Here is a 21,432-nt window from a genome sequence, read left to right as displayed (position 1 = left end):
CAAGCACTGGCATTTGGTGAAGACACAGACAGCGTCTTTTTGTTTAATTTGTCTTTTTTCATTAGAACAATTAGATGACAAAGGGAAATCAGAGACATACAAGGGTATGTGTTTGCAGTATTTGTCTCTAATATTTTGCCGTGCCGCTTGATGGATTTCTAACAGAGCCACACAAGTTTGCAGTGTTTTAGAGTTTGGGTTTCTGTTACTAGTTTGTCTCTAATACAAATCAGACCTTTCCAAAATGTTGTGTATCTGGTGTCATACTCAAAAAAACAAAACAACAACAGTATAATATAAATATAGCAGTGCAGCATAACAAATATTAAATAATTTCCCAAATAAAAAAAAAAAAACAATTATGTACTGTGGTATACATGGAAGTTGAGGTACATGCAAAATTCCAGGGCTAAAAACATTTATTGGTTTTTATTACAACATTGAACAGTTTCTCCCCTACTTAAAGGAACAGTTCACCAAAAAATGTTTTTGTCTCTCTTTCTGTTGAACACAAAAGGAGACATTTCAAAAAAATGTACATGCTTTTCTGTTTCATGCAGTGACAATTCAAAGTGACCACAACTGTAAAGTAAAAGTAAAATAAAGCTTACATTTTAACTTGTTTAAAGTCCCTCCACCATTCACAGATCTCATTTGTGCTCATGTTCAATTCAGATACGGTACCTTTCAATGCCTTTTGGGTCAGAATTTGACACTATTGTCCTATGAAAAAGAGGAGCATGGACATTTTTCAAAATTTCTCCTGGAAGAGTAAAAGTCATATGGGTTTGGAATGACATGATGGTGAATGAATGATGACATTTTCATTGTTAGAGTGAACTATTCCTTTAAGTTAAGCTATAGTTTTCAAATATTTTACATTCGTACATCCATTTTATCTCCGAAAATTTGAGGAGCTCAACCTTCAGACAGCTTCAAGGCTCACACATGATGTGTTTATAGAGCGGAGAGCTTGTGACATTCTCAGTAACGTCCTCTTGGAGAGGCGTTTCAGAATGAGAAGGCTCAGTTCAGGGTGCTTGTTCAGCGCTGAGAGTGCTTGTGGTACGGGGGACAGACTCACAGCGGAGCCATCACTCACGGCTCTCTGAGTGATGAGGATTGATTTTGCCATGTAGTCATCCATTAAAAAAAAAACGCACACCAAATTACTCTTCTTTTTCTTTTTTCTTCCCCTCTGTCATTGTTTCGAGCCCATGCCCTCCAAACAATGACAGGGAGGTAAAAGAGAGTTTGATCATATTGATACAGACTGAAATAGATCTACACAACTCTTTGAAAAGCAGAACTCATGAGAATTCATGGAAAACAGGGTGTAAAACTTAATGGTTGTCCTTCAGGTCTGTACTTGCTATCTTTAAGTGTCCATACTAACACTATTATCTTTCTATTTTTGGAGGTCTTCTCAGATTTGAGTGTTTTTTGCAATGATTGATTGAGTGTTGGCTTTTGTGTTCTTTAATATGTCATCTCCAGCACACTTTACAATCCCAGCTGTCCACAGTCTGACACTCTTTGCATGTGTTTGCAGTCGAAGATGAGCATCCGTCAACACTGTCACCCAAAAAGAAGCAACGCAACGGAGGCATGCGAAATTCACCCAACTGCTCACCCAAAATGATGAGGTAAGACATTGATTTCAAGACGCTCCCTCCACCCTTCAAAAGGAAAGAGAGGCAGAGACAGGACGGATGGTGCTGGGATGGTGGGAGTAGGAGGAGTGGAGAAGGAAAAAGAAAGTGTGGAGAGAGAGAGAGAGAGAGAGGGAGGGAGGGGAGAGCAGGCCTTTCAGGCCGAGGCGTTTGAGCTGTCAGCCTGTCAGCGGTTAATGATAGAGCTGAAATATTTCTGTCATGAAAGCAGCTATGAAAAGCTGTTTGAAAAATACTCTTGCTTTAAAGTCTCAGCTGTCATCTCCCCCCAGTCCCGTCCACATGTAGTTCTTAAACAGCGGTGGCACTAATGACGGTGCCAACCAATCAGAGACGCCAGCATGGTTACTTAGCCTCGGGGCTCTTCATCTATTGTGGGAACCCCTGTGAGGAGTGTTTTTCGTACTTAAGGCCATATGTGAAATGTATCATCGCAATCAAAAATGAATTCAAATATTACCTTCCTTTTATCCTGTCCGGTGGAATTATAATGCTGCTAATTGATTTTGACTGATAAAAGGACTCGCTTTCCGCCTATGTGGCCAGGAGACGTTTATGCAGAGGTTGTAAAAAATGCAGAGACAATGCCCTCCGTTACACATCATCATGTGAGGAAGTGTTGCTGAAGGTTCAGAGGAAGGGACAACTTTCTGCAAAGTGATAGCCAACATGTTTGACGTTATTTGTTTTCGCCTTTCGAAAAATTTAGATTTTTCTAAGTTGTAATTAAATGCCAGATTGATGTTGCAGGCTTATTATTACTGTAATTATAGTTAACACTTAAATGAATCTTTTACATGAAACAGCAATTTTATTTTTCAAGTGTCATGTATTTATTTTATTCTGTTTTTCACATTATTATAAACTAAATAAAATGTTGTTTAATTTTAATTATTATATTTATTTTTTAATGTAAAAGATAAAAAATCTTAAGTAAAAATTTTATTTCGTTTCTTTTCAGTTGTGTGCCACCCACAAGGCATTTCGCTGTAGCGTATAATAAGTACCCCAGACAGAGGTCTCCAACATGAATCTCCCCCCAAAAGAAGCAATTATGTCGAGTTTTACATACTGTAAACTGTCAGCCCTGCAGAGGATCTCGCCCTTTAGTCTGCTTTCCAAGTGAAAATGATCAATGTTCAATTGTTTCTTTTCGCTCTCAGTTTTAAACAATAAACTGCGAGAGGAATGAAAAAAAAAACAGCTTTCAGCAATTGCTTAGAAGGATCTTTTTATTCCTTAACTTACAGCACAAAACTGTTTTTCTGAGCAGATTTGAAGGTCCCCGTTTGCCGTGTAATGTATGCATCGGCTCTTTGATCTACAAGTGATAATAATTCTTGGGAGTTATTTACCCTGTTTTGAAAGGCTTCAAAGCGGTGTCAAAGTTTTCTGTGCTTTAGGGTGCCTGTGTGTTCAGCTGGCTCTTGGGTACTGGATGACAGGTCCTCTGTTCTAGGTGTAAGCTTTTTCAAGCCAGAGCCCTGCAGCGAAACATCAAAATTACCAAAGACAGACCCGTGGACTCCCTCAACCTGTGCCCTCCTTGTCAATATATTACAACATACATTAAATACCTCGCCTTTACAAGGTGCGTTTTATGCTGAATGAAAAGCGATTGTTTGAGGGAGCCTTAGGGATACTTTATTCAACAATCAGGAAAGGGAAAAACAGCCAGAGTATACCATATCAAGTATGGTTTTTACAGGCTTCTGCGCCTCCAGGCCGTCGTAAATAAATAATGATCAACAGATTGGCTGTGGGTTTTTGAAAAGTATGCCTTTGTCAGTTTGCATGATAGGGAAAATTTTCAAAGCGAGGAGCTGCTTTCATAGGCTGCTGGAGAGGGATTCGGGGAGCCAGTGACTGCCGAGTGATGCGCTGGAATAGCTGAACGCTGTTTGAAAAGCAGCTCGCCCGGCTCTCAGGGCAACTTCTGTTCTTTCTCGCTCTCTCTTTCCCCAAATGCACGTCTAGGACGCTCCTCTGGACATACCAATTAAATAGAGAACTTTCTGTCCTGCTTAGGGTACCTGGCAATTTCCTATAAAGTTCTCTAGCCCTTTCATTTTTTTAGCTTAAATGTCTATTTAAGATGAAATGAATGTATTTCTGGTTGGTTGTTGGCAAAAATGATATGAAGTGGAATGTAAACATTTCAAAAAGGTTGATTTAGAACGTCTGAAATATTACACAATGACAGTACCATGCTTCAAAAGGACACTTCAAAGGAGACACAACACATCTAATTGTGGGAAGTCAAAATGCATTTGTCGGGTTCCCTAGCAGCAGTGAGTAACGTCACATGTTTTATTCTGGAGTGGCGCGTTGGATTGTGCTTGTGACTGGCAGTCAGCTCTGACAGCGGGTGAGAGATAGCTATCTTGGCAGAGGTGCACTGCGCCAGTCAGTATGTTGAGGGGAGATTGAAATGACAGAGGTCCGTAGAGTGAGTGGTGAAACATGCGGCACGTAATAAAATATTCAGCCAGGGTGTAAAAGCACTAAATGCTTCACTGTTATTAGCACCTGCATACAGTCTGATATCATCTCATGCAAGCATGCTAATTGACACATTTCTGATGTGATATTTTAGCAATCAAACACAGTCTAAGCGGTGCGTACGTGGAGCGTGTCACTGAATTGACCCGCTTAGGAAGGTGAGAGAAGAATAGAGGGAAAAAAGTAATTATGAGGTTTGTAATATGACTAGAATTGCCACGTTTTTACTACCACAAATTTGTTGTTTCATTTTGTCTCTGCAGTAGTTGAATTTGAAATTAGTGTTTGTGCTTCACGTAACAGTGCAGTTATTTTAAGTGTAAATTAATTTTCCAGAATATTATCTGACATTATGCAAACATGGAAGGTGAGGCAGAGGTCCCATCATTCATTATTAGTGTGATTTACAAGGGGCTAATGCAATTTACAAACCTCATTTAGTGCTGTGTTAATTACAGGGTGTTACAGAACAAGGCATAACAGGCATGGTATTATTATGTCAGTTAAATTACATCACATTTATAAGATAAAAATGAATACACCCTGGTGTTAATACACAAATAGCATTCATTGCATTGATAATTCTTGTAATTTATTTGCCGTGTTCTATTTTTAAGCTTCAGACCTTTCAAAACGTATAAGGCTAAGCTTGTTTGTCAGAGATATATTATATAGATAATCAAATGGTATTCTGTCATCAGACTGAACATGTTAAAAAAATATTTTTTCTCCTTTGTTAAATGGTTGTTAATCGAGCACTGTGGATAATACTATCACAATAGCTGGGTCGAGCAGACTCTGAGAGAGCATATTCCCCTGCAGCTGTGTCTCAGAGATGGGGCTTTGTTGTCTGCCCTGAGGCCATTTCCTCAAAGGCAGCCTTTTTGGCCCATCTCAGGCTCCGTAACATGCTGCACGGTGGGTTTCAGTTGACAGTTTTATGCATTTACAAGGGTTATGTGGTTTCTCTCAAAAACTGCCCTCAGAAATCTTGAATATTCAAGAGTCACTGAGGGGAAACTAATTGTAAAATACCTGTACTAAAATACACCCATAGCGCATAGAAATGACTCAAGAACTGGTTCAACAGCAAAGCATTTTAAAATCATTAACCAGGTGTTTAAACTGGTGTTTGTGCCCTGGCTTATATGCAAGATCTATCCCATTTTTAAATGTTTTTTTTTTTTTTTTTGGCTTTTATATCTGTACATGACATCGGTATATGAATTTTATTATTTATTGTACTTTAATGTTCATTTTTACAACTTTCACAGGGATCACAAACTAGTCTAATGACAAAGTCTTTAGGAAACATGATGACCAAACAATTAGACATTAAAGTAATTGCAATATTCATGAATTTATATATTGCCATCTGAATCATATATTGTGAATATTTAATCCTATCCCTAGTAGTTATTCTCATAATTCACGTTTATTGGCTAATTTTAGAACAATATTTATTTTATCTCCAGAAAATTCTGCAACAATGGGTTGAATACTTTTGCAAACAGCAGATTTCATGTTTTCATGTGTTAAATAATGTTTTAATAATAATCATAATAATAGTCACATTGAAGTAATTCATTTTGAGTTCCGTCATTTTTGAATTAATAACAGAAAACAAATGAAAGTCAGTCAAAAGCGAGAATAGACATTTTATATATCTGATCATATTAATTTGAAACATTTTTAGAGATTATTTTTTCTTGTATTGAGCATATTAAATGGTGCAGGCATGCCCATATTGAATACTACCAATAAATCTGTATTTGAGGCAGAGAATTCAACCATTACAAGCTCAAAACAGCACTATACTAGTTTTTTGAGTTGCTATTCATACCAACATCCCTAGACCAGGCGTCAAATTAACATGGCCACACATTCGATTTGTGAATTCGGTTTTTCAGTTGTATAGTTCAGCTACTGAGCTGGTTAGAAAGCTTTCAAGGGGGTTCACTGAAATGAATGCGTGCTGTTCTCAAGTGCTGGGACTTCTTTCACGGTCAACATGCCCCCCAGATCAGCTTCAGCAGGGCGCGCTGATATAGGTTAGCCTGTTTGGACGTGACATGCTGCTGAAACATTAATGGCCTTCAGTTTGGGGGAGCAAAATGTGATTGGGCAAATTCCTAAAATATTTAAAGTGCGCCTCTGTTAAAGCTTTTACCGTTGGACACATCACGTCAGGAGCGATGCGGAGTAAAAGCCGGTAATTGGCGTTCCATTCTGGTGCCACTCAGTCACTGAAGTGCTCTGGCTCCATCTCTTCCACTCCAGTGCTGTCACGGCGCGGACGCTTTGATGACTCCGCAGTCTTGGCAGCCCGGAGAGAGCTGCAGTTATGATGGAGTCCAATGCACAAATTCAATCTGACAATGACAAGCCATGTCAGCACAAGGCTGTTTACTGCTTATTTATTGTCGATAGACGTCTATTGAGATGTGCGGAAAGTTTGTCCTTTGACAAATGTCACAATTAAGCCCAGAAGATAAATTCCTTATGTTGCATTTTTACCAACCTGCATTTGCAAATAGGGCCAGCACACATGTTTTCTTCTTACACGTTTTCTCCTCCTTATGCTCCGTTTCAGACATGACCCTCTGCTCATTCCGGGAAACGAGCAGATTGAGAACATGGATGCTAATGTGAAAAGATATGACTCTACTGGAATGTTTCACTGGTGTCCATCCAAAGAAATTGAGAAGGTCATTCTGGTAGGTACCTTTATAACTGCAGTGTGTAGGGTTGTGCTAATGCAGTGGAGTTATAAATCACCTAGCCACAAGAATTGAGTGAAGTAATACCATATTTTTTATTAACATCCTATAATATTCATAATGATTCTGTCCAGTTGAAAACAAACAAAAAACATGTCAAACTGTTCACATTTCATTATCAATAACATGCTCAAAATTTTATGCTGAATCCATTGTTTTAAAAGCATGAATTATGAAATCTTACTTTACTTACTTTAAGGGAAAACGGAATAATATCTTCTTTTTACACACACAAAACTGCTGTATGTGAACGTTATTGAGATCAGAATAATATTAAAAAGAAAATAAATGAATTGTCTTGTGCAAACTAAAAAGAATGCCCATTTTAAGTTAAAGGGTTAGTTCACCCAAAAATGAAAATTATGTCATTAATGACTCACCCTCATGTCATTCCAAATCCGTAAGACCTCCTTTCATCATCGGAACACAGTTTAAGATATTTTAGATTTAGTCCGACAGCTTTCTGTCCCTCCATTGAAGATGTATGTGCAGTATACTGTCCATGTCCATAAAGGTAATAAAAACATCATCACAGTAGTCCATGTGACATCAGTGGGTTAGTTAGAAGTTTTTGAAGTGTCTTATATAGATTTTGGTCCAAAAATAATAAAAAATGCGACTTTATTCAGCATTGTATTCTCTTCCAGAATCCTTTCTATTGAATTGATTCCATTGAATTGATTCCACTGAATTGATTCCATTGAATCCTTTCATCTGTCGGTGTTGGTAATGCACTTTTACGTCGTTGTTTTTGGCGATTAGGACATCCGCGACATGCACACTTACGCACCATTTTAAAAAATAGCTTGAATACACACCATTTTAAAAAAATAGCTTGAATACAGCGTGCGTCTCCCTTAGACTGTAAACGAAACTCTGGCGCACCAGATAACACGTCAGCAGCGTCTTACGTCAGCAGTGTGCTGCGGTTCACTGAGGAGTCGTGAACCCGGATGAACAACAGACCCGGAAGAGAATACAATGCTGAATAAAGTCGTAGTTTTTGTTATTTTTTTCGACCAAAATGTATTTTAGATGCTTCAAAAACTTCTAACTAACCCACTGATGTCACATGGTTTACTTTGATGATGTTTTTATTACCTTTCTGGACATGGACAGTATACCGTACCTACATTTTCAATGGATGGACAGAAAGCTGTCGGACTAAATCTAAAATATCTTAAACTGTGTTCCGAAGATGAAAGGAGGTCTTACGGGTTTGGAACGACATGAGGGTGAGTCATTAATGACATAATTTTCATTTTTGGGTGAACTAACCCTTTAAGTTTTTAAATGACCATATTCTTGTGGTAAGATATATTTGCCTTTACTAAATGAAATTTATTTTGAGTATTTTTTGTAAAAAATTCTAAACAAATATATTTTACCCATTTAAAACATCTTGACAATGCTCAATGTTTTTATTCAATTATGGTTTCCTCATTTTAATTATCTAATATCTAATATGCTTTTCCCCACAATTTCAAATTGCGATGTTCATACTTTATTGCTGTGACGTGGTGAGATTTGAGTCAATTAAATACAGTTAAAAAAAAAAAAAAAAAAAAAAAAAAAAAATATATATATATATATATATATATATATATATATATATATATATATATCATTTTAAACAATAATGGGTGGCAGTATATGAGCTCTTATTCCATTCTTGCTGACGAGATTGTAACTGTCTTGTTTGTCTCTGGTTTTTTCACCACAGACACGCAGTGAGGCCTCCATGACGGTTTTAAGTGGACATGTAGTAGTCTGTATATTCGGAGATGTCACGTCAGCTTTAGTGGGGCTTCGAAACTTGGTGATGCCTTTAAGAGCAAGCAACTTCCATTACCATGAGCTAAAGCCCATTGTATTTGTGGGCTCATTAGATTATCTAAGAAGAGAGTGGGAAACCCTTCACAACTTCCCCAAAGTCTCCATCTTACCTGTGAGTACACGCATTGAAAATGAGCCTAGAGCTTTTACACCTGGAGAAAACAAGATGTCTGTAAACGTTATGCGTTCGTAAGACTCAAGGAGTAAGACATCATTTTGCAGCACATGTTCCCTTTTACAAGCTTTTTGCATTGAATAGTGCCACCACAATTTGTTTTCAAGTGTTGATGTTCTGGCGGCAGGTTCCTGTTGGTCGTGTGAATCTCAGACTTTGCTTCCTGCTGTAGTGCTTGTTAGCATTGCCTTGACTGAGTATGAAAAGCGGATCCAAAAAGCTGCCGTCAGCAAAGGCTAGCCTTTAGATTAGACTACATCTCTTCTTCCCTCAGCACATAGTTAGATCAGCTGAATGTCACTGCCTTTAGAAAAGTAAATACTTGTTAACTAATTTCCCTGAGCTCGGTGCCGTCTTTAATTTGTTTTTCTCTTTCTTCCTCTTTCCCCTCTCTCTCCGCTGAAGGGTACGCCATTAAGTCGAGCTGATTTAAGGGCCGTCAACATCAACCTCTGTGACATGTGCGTTATCCTGTCAGCCAATCAGAACAATATCGACGATGCTTCACTGCAGGACAAGGAATGCATCTTGGCGTCTCTTAACATCAAATCTATGCAGTTTGATGACAGCATTGGGGTCTTGCAGGCTAATTCCCAAGGTAAGGAGTGGCTAAGAATACTTCAGCACATAGAGAATACCTCTCAGGAGCTTTAGACTGTGAAACCAGCACTCAACTGTGTGCTTTCTAAGACAACAAGGTCCAATTACATGCCCGAATGGTTTAATAAAACATGGGAAAACATGAATTACCAAAGAATAAAAGTGTGACTGACATTTCAAATGTTTGTGCATTTAGAAAGACAACAAATCAGTCATTTAGACACTTGATGCAAACATTAAATGTCTATGAAACTGAAAACTGTTATACATTGAAGAATTTGCATTTCATGCATATGTATGTCCATTATTAGAATATGCATGCAATTCTGAGTAAGTGAATTATATTTTTGCCTGCATTCAAAGCTCTGAAAAAAACCCATCCCTAACGTTTTTGTGCAGATTGCGTATTTGCCTCCAATTGCTGGACCGCAGCAGATTTGTTTGCCGTCAAATTGACTCGAACAGATTGTTTATGCATTCAGATAAACATGTAACCCTCTTGTGCCCATCAGGATTCATCATCATTAAACAGACTGTACAAATCAGCAGCTTCCCTCTGTCAGCTGCTCTTCATTACGTAAATTACACACACCGCACAAGCTGGCCCACAACAATTAACATTTCAACCATTATTGAGTATCTACTTTTTGCACAGAAAGATGGATTTAAAGCTTCAAAATGACAGCTTTCAGATGAAATGTGTCCAATAGTGTCCCAAAGGCTCCCGCTGAACAGTGTGTAGTGTTGGGGAAGAGCACATCCCTCTGCGGTGGATGATAATAGATGGTAATCATACTGTTTGTGCACATGAAGAATACGTCATTACCAGGCCTAGAAGAAATCTGTTTGAACCGTCTGTGCTGATTTAGAGGAATTATGGGTATTTAAAGTAGAGTTGAGAGTACCTTATTAGTGATTGAAAGCATAATCAAATTAGCCAAAACACTATGTGTAGAAATTTGTGATTGATATTCATTTCTAGTTCTGTGGAAATCTGTGCACATGAGTGCCTGGTCATTACAACTCTCTCAATTAGTTTAACTCAACATCTGGCATGATCAACAGCAGAGCAATGGTGTGTAATAAAGATTTATTTCATTAACACAGTGTATTAGAGCATAATTTATCCTGCAATGAACAGTTTTCTTTATTCCCAAGTAAACTTTTGCAGCAATAAAAAGAACAAATTATTCTTGTTTCCCCCCCCAGATTGTAGTTCCAACTTGGCAAACATGTAGTTTTATATTTTTATTTATTTATGTTACATAATTACACATCATAATTACATTTTCTTTGATGAGATAAAAGAAACCATATCAAAAATATTTGTAAAAAATGATCTGTGAGATGCAGGTGTAATAAATTACATCATACCACATCATCTTGGTAAATATTCTTGCCCTCAGCAGCTCGCCGTTTCAGTGCGGCTTGTTAAACTTGCACAGAAGGTGTTATTGAATAAATCAGCAAGCCTTTTGCCAGGAGAAAGTACTACACAGGACACTACTGTCAGTGCTTAAGGGGTCTTTGAATAAAGTACACAAAGTCCAGGCTACATAATGCATTACGGTTGAAAACAACAAACAATAGCAGAATTTATAGTGTGACTTTAAGGTTTGTTTGGAGGGCATATAGCTTTATGAAGTGCGATCGATGTGCAACAATAAACACAAAGTTGCACAAGACCAAGTGAGATATGGTTAGATTTGGTCTTGAACATTTGCTGAATTACTGTTTTTTTTATTCCAAATTTTAAAAGATAATTCACAGTTTTAACATGTTTAAATTCTATTGACAATTTCCTCTATAAATATAACCAGAAACTATAACATGCATGATATTTATCACTTCTGGAAATATTGAAGATGTTTTTCGATACTATTGCTTGACTTCACAACTGTCTTTATCTAATATCAACAGCTGTGAAGTCAAGCAACAGTATTGAAGAACATCTCCAATATTTCCAGAAGAGATAAATATTGTGCATATTATAGTATTACATTTGTTTGGAGATGCTCGAATATGAATGAATGTTCAGTTTCAGTGGTCATTCTGAATATTGTGACCCAAAATTCTGATTAATACAGGTATGTATCAGCTGTCTTATTCAGTTTTATAGAGATCAGAATATTGACTTAATCTGGTTATGAGAGAAAATGACCAAATTCTGATTCATATCATTAAATTGTTGAAATGTTTTATAATGTGAAAAATCCGCAAACTTCACCAACATATCTATGAAAAATGAACAATTCAAAAATAATAATACGATCAACAAATACTATTGCTCTTGTGTATCAGCATCCAAATTGCTCTTATTTATAAGCTGAAGCAAAAATGCTATTCAGTATGCCAGATGGTTGACTCTAACTGTCACTGCATATCTGATGTCTTCACAATTCACACAACAGGAGACATGATTATGCTCTGCACATTTAAGACAAAGTCTTAGTTTCTCTCTCTGCCGTGTATTCTTTTGTTTAGAGCTACAGAGAAAGCTAGTTTATTGAACTTCCCCATTGAAATGAAGGACAGCCCCTGTACAGAATTCTGCAGCCCTTTGAAAACTTTGTGACCTGAATCTTTTCCCTGCATTAAGTTTGTCACTGTAAAAACTATACGCTTGCATTTTTCTCCAGTCGATGGATGTCAAAACAGGGCCAATGCATTATGCATATAGCATTACTGATTTAAAGTGTTTACTTGTCAGCTTGAGGAAATGCAAAAGTGTCAAGTCATGTGAATTCATACTCTTGTCACTCCTGCTTGTATTTCATGGCATTTCACATAAAAGGTTTTCAGGATCCACTTCACCAGTTTTATGGTAACAAAATGAACGGCATATAAAATTTATACCTGCTTGGTTGATGGAAGGCAGCAAATGCTAAATATGCCTGAGCTGACCCTTAGAAGTGGATGATCTATATTTCACCGTTTTACACTAGTATGACGGTCCACTCGTATCCTACCACCACAAACTCTACAATATGTTCACTACATTTAGCGTTGTACATAGAAAATCTTATTTGTATGGCCTGACTGTTACGCCAGTGGTTTGTTCACCGTTGTAAACCTAAGCAGAGGAGAAATTGACAGTCTCTTTCCTCTTTCTCTTCCAGGTTTCACACCTCCAGGGATGGATAGGTCATCTCCAGATAACAGTCCAGTGCACGGCTTAGTGCGGCAGACGTCCGTCACCACGGGATCAAACATCCCGATCATAACTGAACTTGGTGAGACGCGACTGCGATCGTACTGCTAACATGTCAAAGTCAAGTGTGATTAGAATCTAAACTCCCGTATCAAACCACATTGATGTGTTCCTTATGAAGTGTGTGTCTGTGTTGTGCGTAATGGCACACCTGAATATTTCACCGACTGGGTCAAAGTCGTGTCCTCATCAGTTGTGCCTTTAATGCACTGGAAGAGACCTAGACTTATAGGGAGAGAAAAAAAAAACATGTACTAGCAAAATGGATTCATTTATAAATAACAATGAGGGTGGCACTATTCCCATGGTGGGGGGACTCATGAAAGTTTTAGATCTCAGAGGGCACTAAAGCACCAGAGACCGTCCGCTCCAACTCTCCACTGACCCAATTACAGCGTGTTACACCAGAAAGGCTGCGAAAGAGAATGGGCCTTACAAACACTTAAAACTTAAAAAACTGCAATACGCACTCCTCACACATACATGCATGTTCTGCTCAGACATACATGGGATCCAGAAGTCCTCTTCCCAGAGGGGTTACAGAGTCCTACATCTGAGACTCATGGGGCCTAGTTTACTAAAGGTTTGCTGGCATTTTCATATTGGTAGAGGTGAAAAAAATAAATAAATAAAAATCTTTATTTTACTGAAGTGTAAACATTATAGTCTTATATAAAGTCTCACCATGTCATGTGTCATTAAAGACATTGACTAATACTTGACATTGACTAATCTAAAAGCTAGAGTTTGACTTTGAGTTGAGAGGATATTTTCAGCCTCTTGGCAGTGTCCTTCTGTAATTCAAGAAGCCAAAGCTAGATATTCAAGCTAATAATACAAGAATTGTAGACATACTAAAACTGTAGTTAACATGAATTGCCACTTGTTTATAGTGATGTAAATTGGTTATTTCTTCAATAAATATTCACATGTTGTATTTCTAAGCTACTCAGATAATCATGGCTAACAGGAAGTTAAATTTGAAGTGCTCTCAAAATGAACTCAAAAGGGAGAAGCGTTATTCTTAACATTTAGCATACATATACTGACTCTGAGTAACGAGTCAGTGGAAGTAATGGAACGAAGTGTCCTCGTTACACGTTACATGAAGTTACTATAGTAATTACTATAAATTGTGCAGAAAACCACACCTTAAACCTAAACCTAAACCTAAGTGCATGTAGTTTATTATTACTCAGTTTAATTTATAATTACACTGTAACCCAGACACTTTAAAATAAAGTGTAACCAATATCACATATAAATCCCATATTAAATGGAATCAAAATCAATGTATAATACCATTCAAAAGTTTCTAGGTCAATGATTTATTTTTATTTTTTTTGAAAGAAGTGTATAATTTTATTCAGCAAGGATACATTCAGTTGATCAAAAGTGACAGTAAAGACATTTATAATGTCACAAATATTTCCATTTCAAATAAACACTATTCTTTTGACCTTTCTATTTTTTAAAGAATCCTGAAAAAACAAAAACATCATGGTTCCCACAAATATTTGACTGTTTTCAGCATTGGTAATAATATAAAATGTTTATTGAGTAGCAAATCAGCATATTAGAATGATTTCTGAAGGATCATGTGACACCGAAGACTGGAGTAATGATGCTGAAAATTCAGCTTTGCCATCACAGGAATAAATTACATTTTAAAATATATTCAAATAGAAAAGAGTTATTTTAAATTGTAAGGATATTTCACAATATTACTGTTTTTACTGTTTTGATCTGGCCTGCATAAGACACTGATGTCGGTATCACCATCAGCCGTTTAGAGAACCCATATGGATTGAGCACTATTAAAATGCGACATTGCAGTTTTCATTGCTGTATCCCTTTAAGTCTTAGTTTCCTAAAGCTTTTCTACAATCATGTTCTTTTTTCCATCCATTTCTTTCTTATATTCTTGTCACACAGCATTGTGTCATCCGTTCAGTAGATCAAACTGATACTGCGGTTTTGCTGTAATAATTCAACTAGAAGTTCTGTGCAAAGTTTGAAAAATGTTTTGCCTAACGGTTGCATAAAATTCAGTTGCACATAATTCACCGCTACATTTTGAAACGCATCTTTATCAGCAGATTGCCAGCAAATCGGACATATTCATTTCTCTACACAAGCGAATCATTGACCGTCAGCGGAGCTCTTGGTAAATCGGGTCTGCAGTATCAGTTTTGGAATATGTGCGATTACACAAGAAACATGTTGAAAAACATGTTTTGCGATTTGTTTTTCTGTTCTAAATGGTTCATAGTAATCTTTCCCCTATTCACAGTGCAGTAGATACCTAAGCTTGCACGACATTCCCGTTATCATGAACAAACACGGCTGAACTGTTCCATGGAGTTCTTACAGAAGCGCTTCATCCTGACACTGTACCTTTAGATTTCTAATCCCACTCTTGACATGATACTCTCGTTTATGCTTTCTTTTTCTCTGGCTTTGAACTTGTTTCAATAACTGTCTCCCCTCAATACTGTTTTATCATCATTAGCTAAGCCTGGCAAACTACTGCCTTTGGTTTCATTCAGTCAGGAAAAAAACAGTGGAACCAACATACAAATGATAACAGAACTGGGTAAGCTGCGCCTTTGTCCTCCGCTACTCTGATGCACTGCCTCCTTCATCGGCTTGTCTTGATTTCTCTCGCTGCAGCTGAGGCCTGCTCCCATGGCATCACTTTGAACACATTTTTATCCTTAGTTCTGGTTGAAATTGACTGTCTTGTTTTTGGCCTTTTTTTTTAAGGATTTTTTTCTTTCTTTCTCAGAGCATCACTAGGTCTTTGATCATGCGAGTCTGTCCTTGTGGCTGTTTCCATAGCATCTCCCTGCAGTTCAATTCTCTGGCCCGGGCTCCTTTTCATCAGCGGCCTGTCTGAAAGACTGACATTTCTCTTCCTTAGCTCACAGGAAGTCTGGGAAGAAATCAAATTAGAAAAAAAAAAACCCTCCAGATCAAACCTTGCTTTAAGCTGTTTATTTTTATTTATTTATTTTGGTGCTGGCCCTAATCTCTGAAGCATAGATTTTGAAAGGGGGTGAAACAAAGATTGTGTGAGGCTGTGTTCAAACCGAGCGGGATTTCAGAGCATTGTCTCTATACATTGGCCGCTGAGACCATACACAATAGCCTCAAAGCAGTCTGACGGCTGCTGCTGTCCAACCAAAGATACCAATTTTTAAAAGCGAGTTATTTTATATAAGTGGACCTAAATTCGTACATTTTGTCTAATACGAGAGTTCTCTGTTACCCTACAATGGCATTTTAGCAATTGTTCACCACTTAACATAATAGTTTACCCAAAAATAACAATTCTGTCATCATTTATAAACCCTCATGTTGTTCCAAACACGTATGACTTTTTTCGGAAAACAAAAAAGGAGAAATTTAAAAAAATAACAGTATACAATTACAATGTATAGGGATTAAGGCTTTCAAGTTCCAAAAAGGAAAATAAAGGTAGGTCATAATAATTGTACACTTATTCCACATCTTCTGAAGTCATGCAGTAGTTTCGTGTGAGAAACTGAGATACATTTAAGTCATTATTTACTGATAATCTTTCCCTCTTGTGATCTGGTAACCGCTGTAAATGGATCATTGAGTCGGTGAACCACAGTCTTAATCGTTCAGATCAGTTTTGTGAAGTGGAACCAAACGACAAGATTTGACTCAAAAGAACGATCCATTTGCAGATCAAACAGTAGGACTTCTCTCATGAACGTGCAAAGTAGAGCTGGGTTGGATTTTTTTAAATTTCAATATTTTTTATAATACACATTTGGAACGACATGAGGGTGAGTAATTGATGACACGATTTTAATTTTTGTGTGCACTATCCCTTTATTTTGTTATAAATTCATTCAAGTTTAGATTCAAGTTGGATTCCACCGTTTTTGGGTACTGCATTGTGCAGATATCAATCTATATGAATCTCCAGAATGCATGCCCACTGACGTGCATGCAGTATTTATTTATTTTTTTTAATTTTTATGCTCATTGTTTATTTGACTTCATGGTTGGTGAGACACACCACTTCACCATTTGCAGGACATTGGTTGTCTCTTCTGCACAGATGTAAAACTTCTGTCTCTGTACTGCAGTGAACGACTCCAACGTTCAGTTTTTGGACCAAGATGACGATGACGACCCAGATACGGAGCTGTATCTGACCCAACCGTTTGCCTGCGGTACCGCGTTCGCCGTCAGCGTGTTGGACTCCCTGATGAGTGCGGTGAGTTAGTGGCTAAACAGCTGCCACGTTGACAACTATTTACTGATTTGAATTCCTTTAAACAGATTAGCATACATAAATCCTTTAAAGAAATTATCCCTGCTGAATAAGTCGATTCAGATCCTTTCATTGTGTGAAGGATCCTTCATATTATCTACTAGGCTTCAGATGATCTTTCCGTTCGCATTCAAAAGCAGCCAGTGATTCGGTGAACAAAGCAACCTGTCAAAAGGTGCACAGTCATTTCTCTCCCATCATGGCATGTCATATAGAATTACATGAAGGCATGTCTCACTGCTAATCCTCTGAAATAATGTATAGGAAAGAGACATCCTCCGGCTGTGCAGGGCTTTAGATGTAGGGCTCAGACGTTACCAGTAGGCAGAGGTTGGTAAATGAAATGCCACATTGATCAGACAGCACTGTCAGCAGCAGTGACATCAAAAGGAAATTTGTTGCCAAGACTCCTCATATAATGTGTCATGAAATGAACTTTCAAGAGTCTTATTAGATCTTTTAACAAGGTAAGTGCTCAAGTTTTCTTTAATGGTATGCCTTGACACGCAAGGTGGGCTGCTATGGGGTCCAAGAGCTCTAATCTCCTAACAATGTCATCTTGGGTAGATTAGGAAATAGACCTTTTTTCCTTTTCCCCTCGTTCTCTCTTCTTCTTTGCCGCTTTTTTCCCCCTCACCACCTACGACCGCTGCTATCCCCTTATCCATATGATGGCTTAATTCCAGTACCTTTCACTTTGACTGAAGCTAGAACAAAGCAGCCTTCAAGTGCATTTCACTGTGGACAAAGGTGAAGCCTGCTAATAGACAGCTCTCATCCATCATTCGGCTGAATGCTGCTGTCAGGGGCCCAGAGAGATGTCACTCTAGCGCAAGCTCGCGGCGACACAGCCCTCTGGTGCTCGCAGAACGACCTCGTGATCCTAGTAGAATCTTTTATTTTTACGCGTTAATCATTTGACAACTTCATCATCAGTGACACCGAAGAACATTTGATGGACAAGATACAGTGGGGTCCACAAGTCAGAGATCACTTCGAAAGTCTCGGATACAAAATCTTATTTAAACCTGAAATCATAACCAAAAGTTTTAGGGTTTACAACATGTACAACACACTATTAAACTACTATAACATTTCGGGGGAAGTAAGAATGAATACTTTTATTCAGCAAGGACATATTAAATAAATTAATTAAAAGTGACAGTAAAGATATTTACATGAAAACTACAAAATATCTAAATTTCAAATAAACGCTGATCTTTTCAACTTTGTTCATTGAGAAAATTGTCTCATGGTTTCCACAACAATATTAAAGGTGCCCTCGAATGAAAAATTTAATTTATCTTGGCATAGTTGAATAACAAGAGTTCAGTACATGGAAAAGACATACATTGAGTTTCAAACCCCATTGCTTCCTCTTTCTTATGTAAATCTCATTTGTTTAAAAGACTTCCGGAAAACACGCGGATCTCAACATAACACCGACTGTTACGTAACAGTCAGGATCATTAATATGTACGCCCCCAATATTTGCATATATGCCAGCCCATGTTCGAGCATTAGACAAGGAAAGGCTGTATTAACGTCTGGATCTGTGCACAGACAAGGTAAGCAAGCAAGAACAACAGCAAAAAATGGCAGATGGAGCGATAATAACTGACATGATCCATGATAGCATGATATTTTTAGTGATATTTGTAAATTGTCTTTCTAAATGTTTCGTTAGCATGTTGCTAATGTACTGTTAAATGAGGTTAAAGTTACCATCGTTTCTTACTGTATTCACGGAGAAAAGAGCCATTGCTATTTTCATTTTTAAACACTTGCAGTCTGTATAATTCATAAACACAACTTCATTCTTTATAAATCTCTCCAACAGTGTAGCATTAGCCGTTAGCCACAGAGCAAAGCCTCAAACTCATAGAGAATCAAATGTAAACATCAAAATAAATACTTTACTCACATGATTCGATGTATGCACACACCATGCATGACGAACATCTTGTAAAGATCCATTTGAGGGTTATATTAGCTGTGTGAACTTTGTAAATGCGCTGTAATATAGTCGAGAGCTCGTGTGGCAGGGAGCACGCGATTTAAAGGGGCGGCGCTCTGAAAAAATCAGTGTATAGTTAATGATGCCCCAAAATAGGCAGTTAAAAAAAATTAATTTAAAAAAATCTATGGGGTATTTTGAGCTGAAACTTCACAGACACATTCAGGAGACACCTTAGACTTATATTACATCTTGTGAAAAAGCATTCTTGGGCACCTTTAAACTGTACAATTGTTTTCAACATTGATAATTAGAAATGTTTCTTGAGCATGAAATTACCATATTATTACCAGAATGATTTCTGATGACTGGAGTAATGGCTGCAAAAAATTGAGCTTTGCCATCATATGAATAATTACATTTTCAAATAGAAAACAGTTATTTTAAATTGTATTAATATTTCACAATATTACTGTTTTACTGTGTTTTTAATTAAATCCGATTTCAACTTCTTTCAAAAACATTAAAAAAAAATTGAATAAGTGAATAATAATAATATTTGTAGGTCACTAATCAAATTGTAAAGTTTTAACAAATGCCAGATAACATCGATCATCAGCAGTGTTGCCAAGTCTGCAGTTTACCCGTGGAATTGGGCTACTTTAACACTGTTGCCACGAGTTGTTTTTCATGTCCACGACTTGAAGTGTCCCCAAAAAACATGACATTTAGCTAGTGGAATGCAAATTTGACCAGGGGAACCCTGCCAAAAAGCGGATTTTACCCCCCAGAATGTGATTTTTACTAAATCTTGAGACAAAACAATGACATTGACATATTTTAAGATAAGTCAGTGCATGTTACTTTCATTTAAGAATGCTCAAACATGCATTTTAGTCTGGGACTATGCTTAAGCCTATAGGTTTGAGTGCTGTTGTTATTAAACCAAACATTTTCAATTCAACTATTCACTCAAACTGTTAGAAAAATGCACCACTGATTTCAGACTTTTTACCCCACTGTACAAGAAAAATGTCCCCGACTTGTTGTGTTATCTATTCTTCATTGTATCTAATCTACAATTAGCTACAATAATGATAATTAAAATGTCCTCGTGTGCAAAACGCTCCCCTGTTAAGCGTGGCTGGTGTTACCAAAATGAATGTGCGTGGGGAGGAGACGACGACAACAACAACAACAGCAGCTGGCATAATTGCATTCCCGTGTCTCTTCCCTTCCCAGGGAGTGAAATGAGAAAAGACAGATCAGGGTCTAGATAACAGTGCTCGGGACAGTTCCAAAGTCCTGACTGTCTTGAGTTGTGACTCTAATGGTGCTCACGTCCGGATCCTCTCCTTTATCTTGGCAGACATACTTCAATGATAATATCCTCACCCTGATCCGGACGCTGGTCACGGGAGGCGCCACTCCGGAGCTGGAGGGCCTGTTGGCTGAGGAGAACGCACTGAGAGGTGGCTACAGCACGCCGCAGACGCTGGCTAACAGGGACAGGTGTCGGGTCGCCCAGCTGGCCCTATACGATGGGCCCTTCGCAGACTTGGGGGTAAGTGGACGGTTAAGAGGAGCTGACACGTTTTGGCACTTTGCCCAACAGGGCTCGTTCCCCGTCCGACGCCTCCACTGCCCACTAATGCAAAGTGAACGAGCTGAACACGCAAAGTCTGTGGGTGAAAAATAATGTTGCCTTAAATCTGAAAAAAAAAAAATCCGTATCCAAGTAAGAATGCCACACATTTCATTATAACGGTGTAGACATTGCACTAGAATGCAAATGCAGAGAATGAGACAAAAAACACCTGCTCTCGCACTTGCTAAAGTTGCTTTAGTCATTCCTGAAATAAGCATAAGTTGATTTGAATGTTATGAATGATTGCACTATTTTATGTTGTTTTTCAGGATGGTGGTTGCTACGGAGACTTGTTTTGTAAAGCATTAAAAACATACAACATGCTGTGCTTTGGCATCTATAGATTGCGAGATGCACATTTAGGTGCACCAAGCCAGTGCACAAAAAGGTGAGCTGTCCATTTTGCTGTCCTGAATGGCAGTAGGGTTTTAGTTCTTTTGTTTCAGTAGGCATGTAATCCAGCTTTAGTACTGAGAAATAACAGACAAACTAATATAATACAAACTCAGTTCCAACACTTAGGCCGTGTGTCCACCAGAGCGTTTTTAGCCAGCTGAAAACGCTAGGCGCTTTGCTTAAAATGCCTTTCTGTGAGCGCTTGAGAGCGCTTCTGCAGCGCAGCGTTTTTTTTTTTGTTGAGACGCTTTGTTGCTATGATACGGAATATCCGCGGCACTGTTACTTATAACTGATTTTGCAGGTAATTTGTTTCAGACTAAAAATGTTCACACAATGTGG

The 21,432-nt window shown here is 37.9% G+C and overlaps 1 protein-coding gene across 25 annotated transcripts in view; it reads left to right on the top strand.

Moving 5' to 3' along the window:
• The window catches only part of kcnma1a (potassium large conductance calcium-activated channel, subfamily M, alpha member 1a), a 214,760-nt gene that overhangs the window by 183,533 nt on the left and 9,795 nt on the right, over positions 1-21,432 (top strand). For 14 of the 25 annotated variants that reach the window (XM_048204309.1, XM_048204295.1, XM_048204315.1 and 11 more), the window contains 9 exons: positions 1,553-1,646; positions 6,769-6,892; positions 8,679-8,903; positions 9,372-9,564; positions 12,686-12,799; positions 15,290-15,373; positions 16,902-17,032; positions 20,416-20,610; positions 20,964-21,082. In XM_048204309.1, the coding sequence (XP_048060266.1) occupies positions 1,553-1,646; positions 6,769-6,892; positions 8,679-8,903; positions 9,372-9,564; positions 12,686-12,799; positions 15,290-15,373; positions 16,902-17,032; positions 20,416-20,610; positions 20,964-21,082 (1,279 nt within the window). The remainder of the gene's footprint in view (positions 1-1,552; positions 1,647-6,768; positions 6,893-8,678; positions 8,904-9,371; positions 9,565-12,685; positions 12,800-15,289; positions 15,374-16,901; positions 17,033-20,415; positions 20,611-20,963; positions 21,083-21,432) is intronic. The other 11 variants (XM_048204318.1, XM_048204313.1, XM_048204302.1 and 8 more) reach the window with 1 other exon arrangement.

This window comes from Megalobrama amblycephala, linkage group LG10, assembly GCF_018812025.1.
Source record: "Megalobrama amblycephala isolate DHTTF-2021 linkage group LG10, ASM1881202v1, whole genome shotgun sequence".
Taxonomy (NCBI): Eukaryota; Metazoa; Chordata; class Actinopteri; order Cypriniformes; family Xenocyprididae; genus Megalobrama; species Megalobrama amblycephala.
The sequence above is the reverse complement of the archived record's forward strand: the minus strand, read 5'-3'. Positions and strand labels throughout refer to the sequence as shown.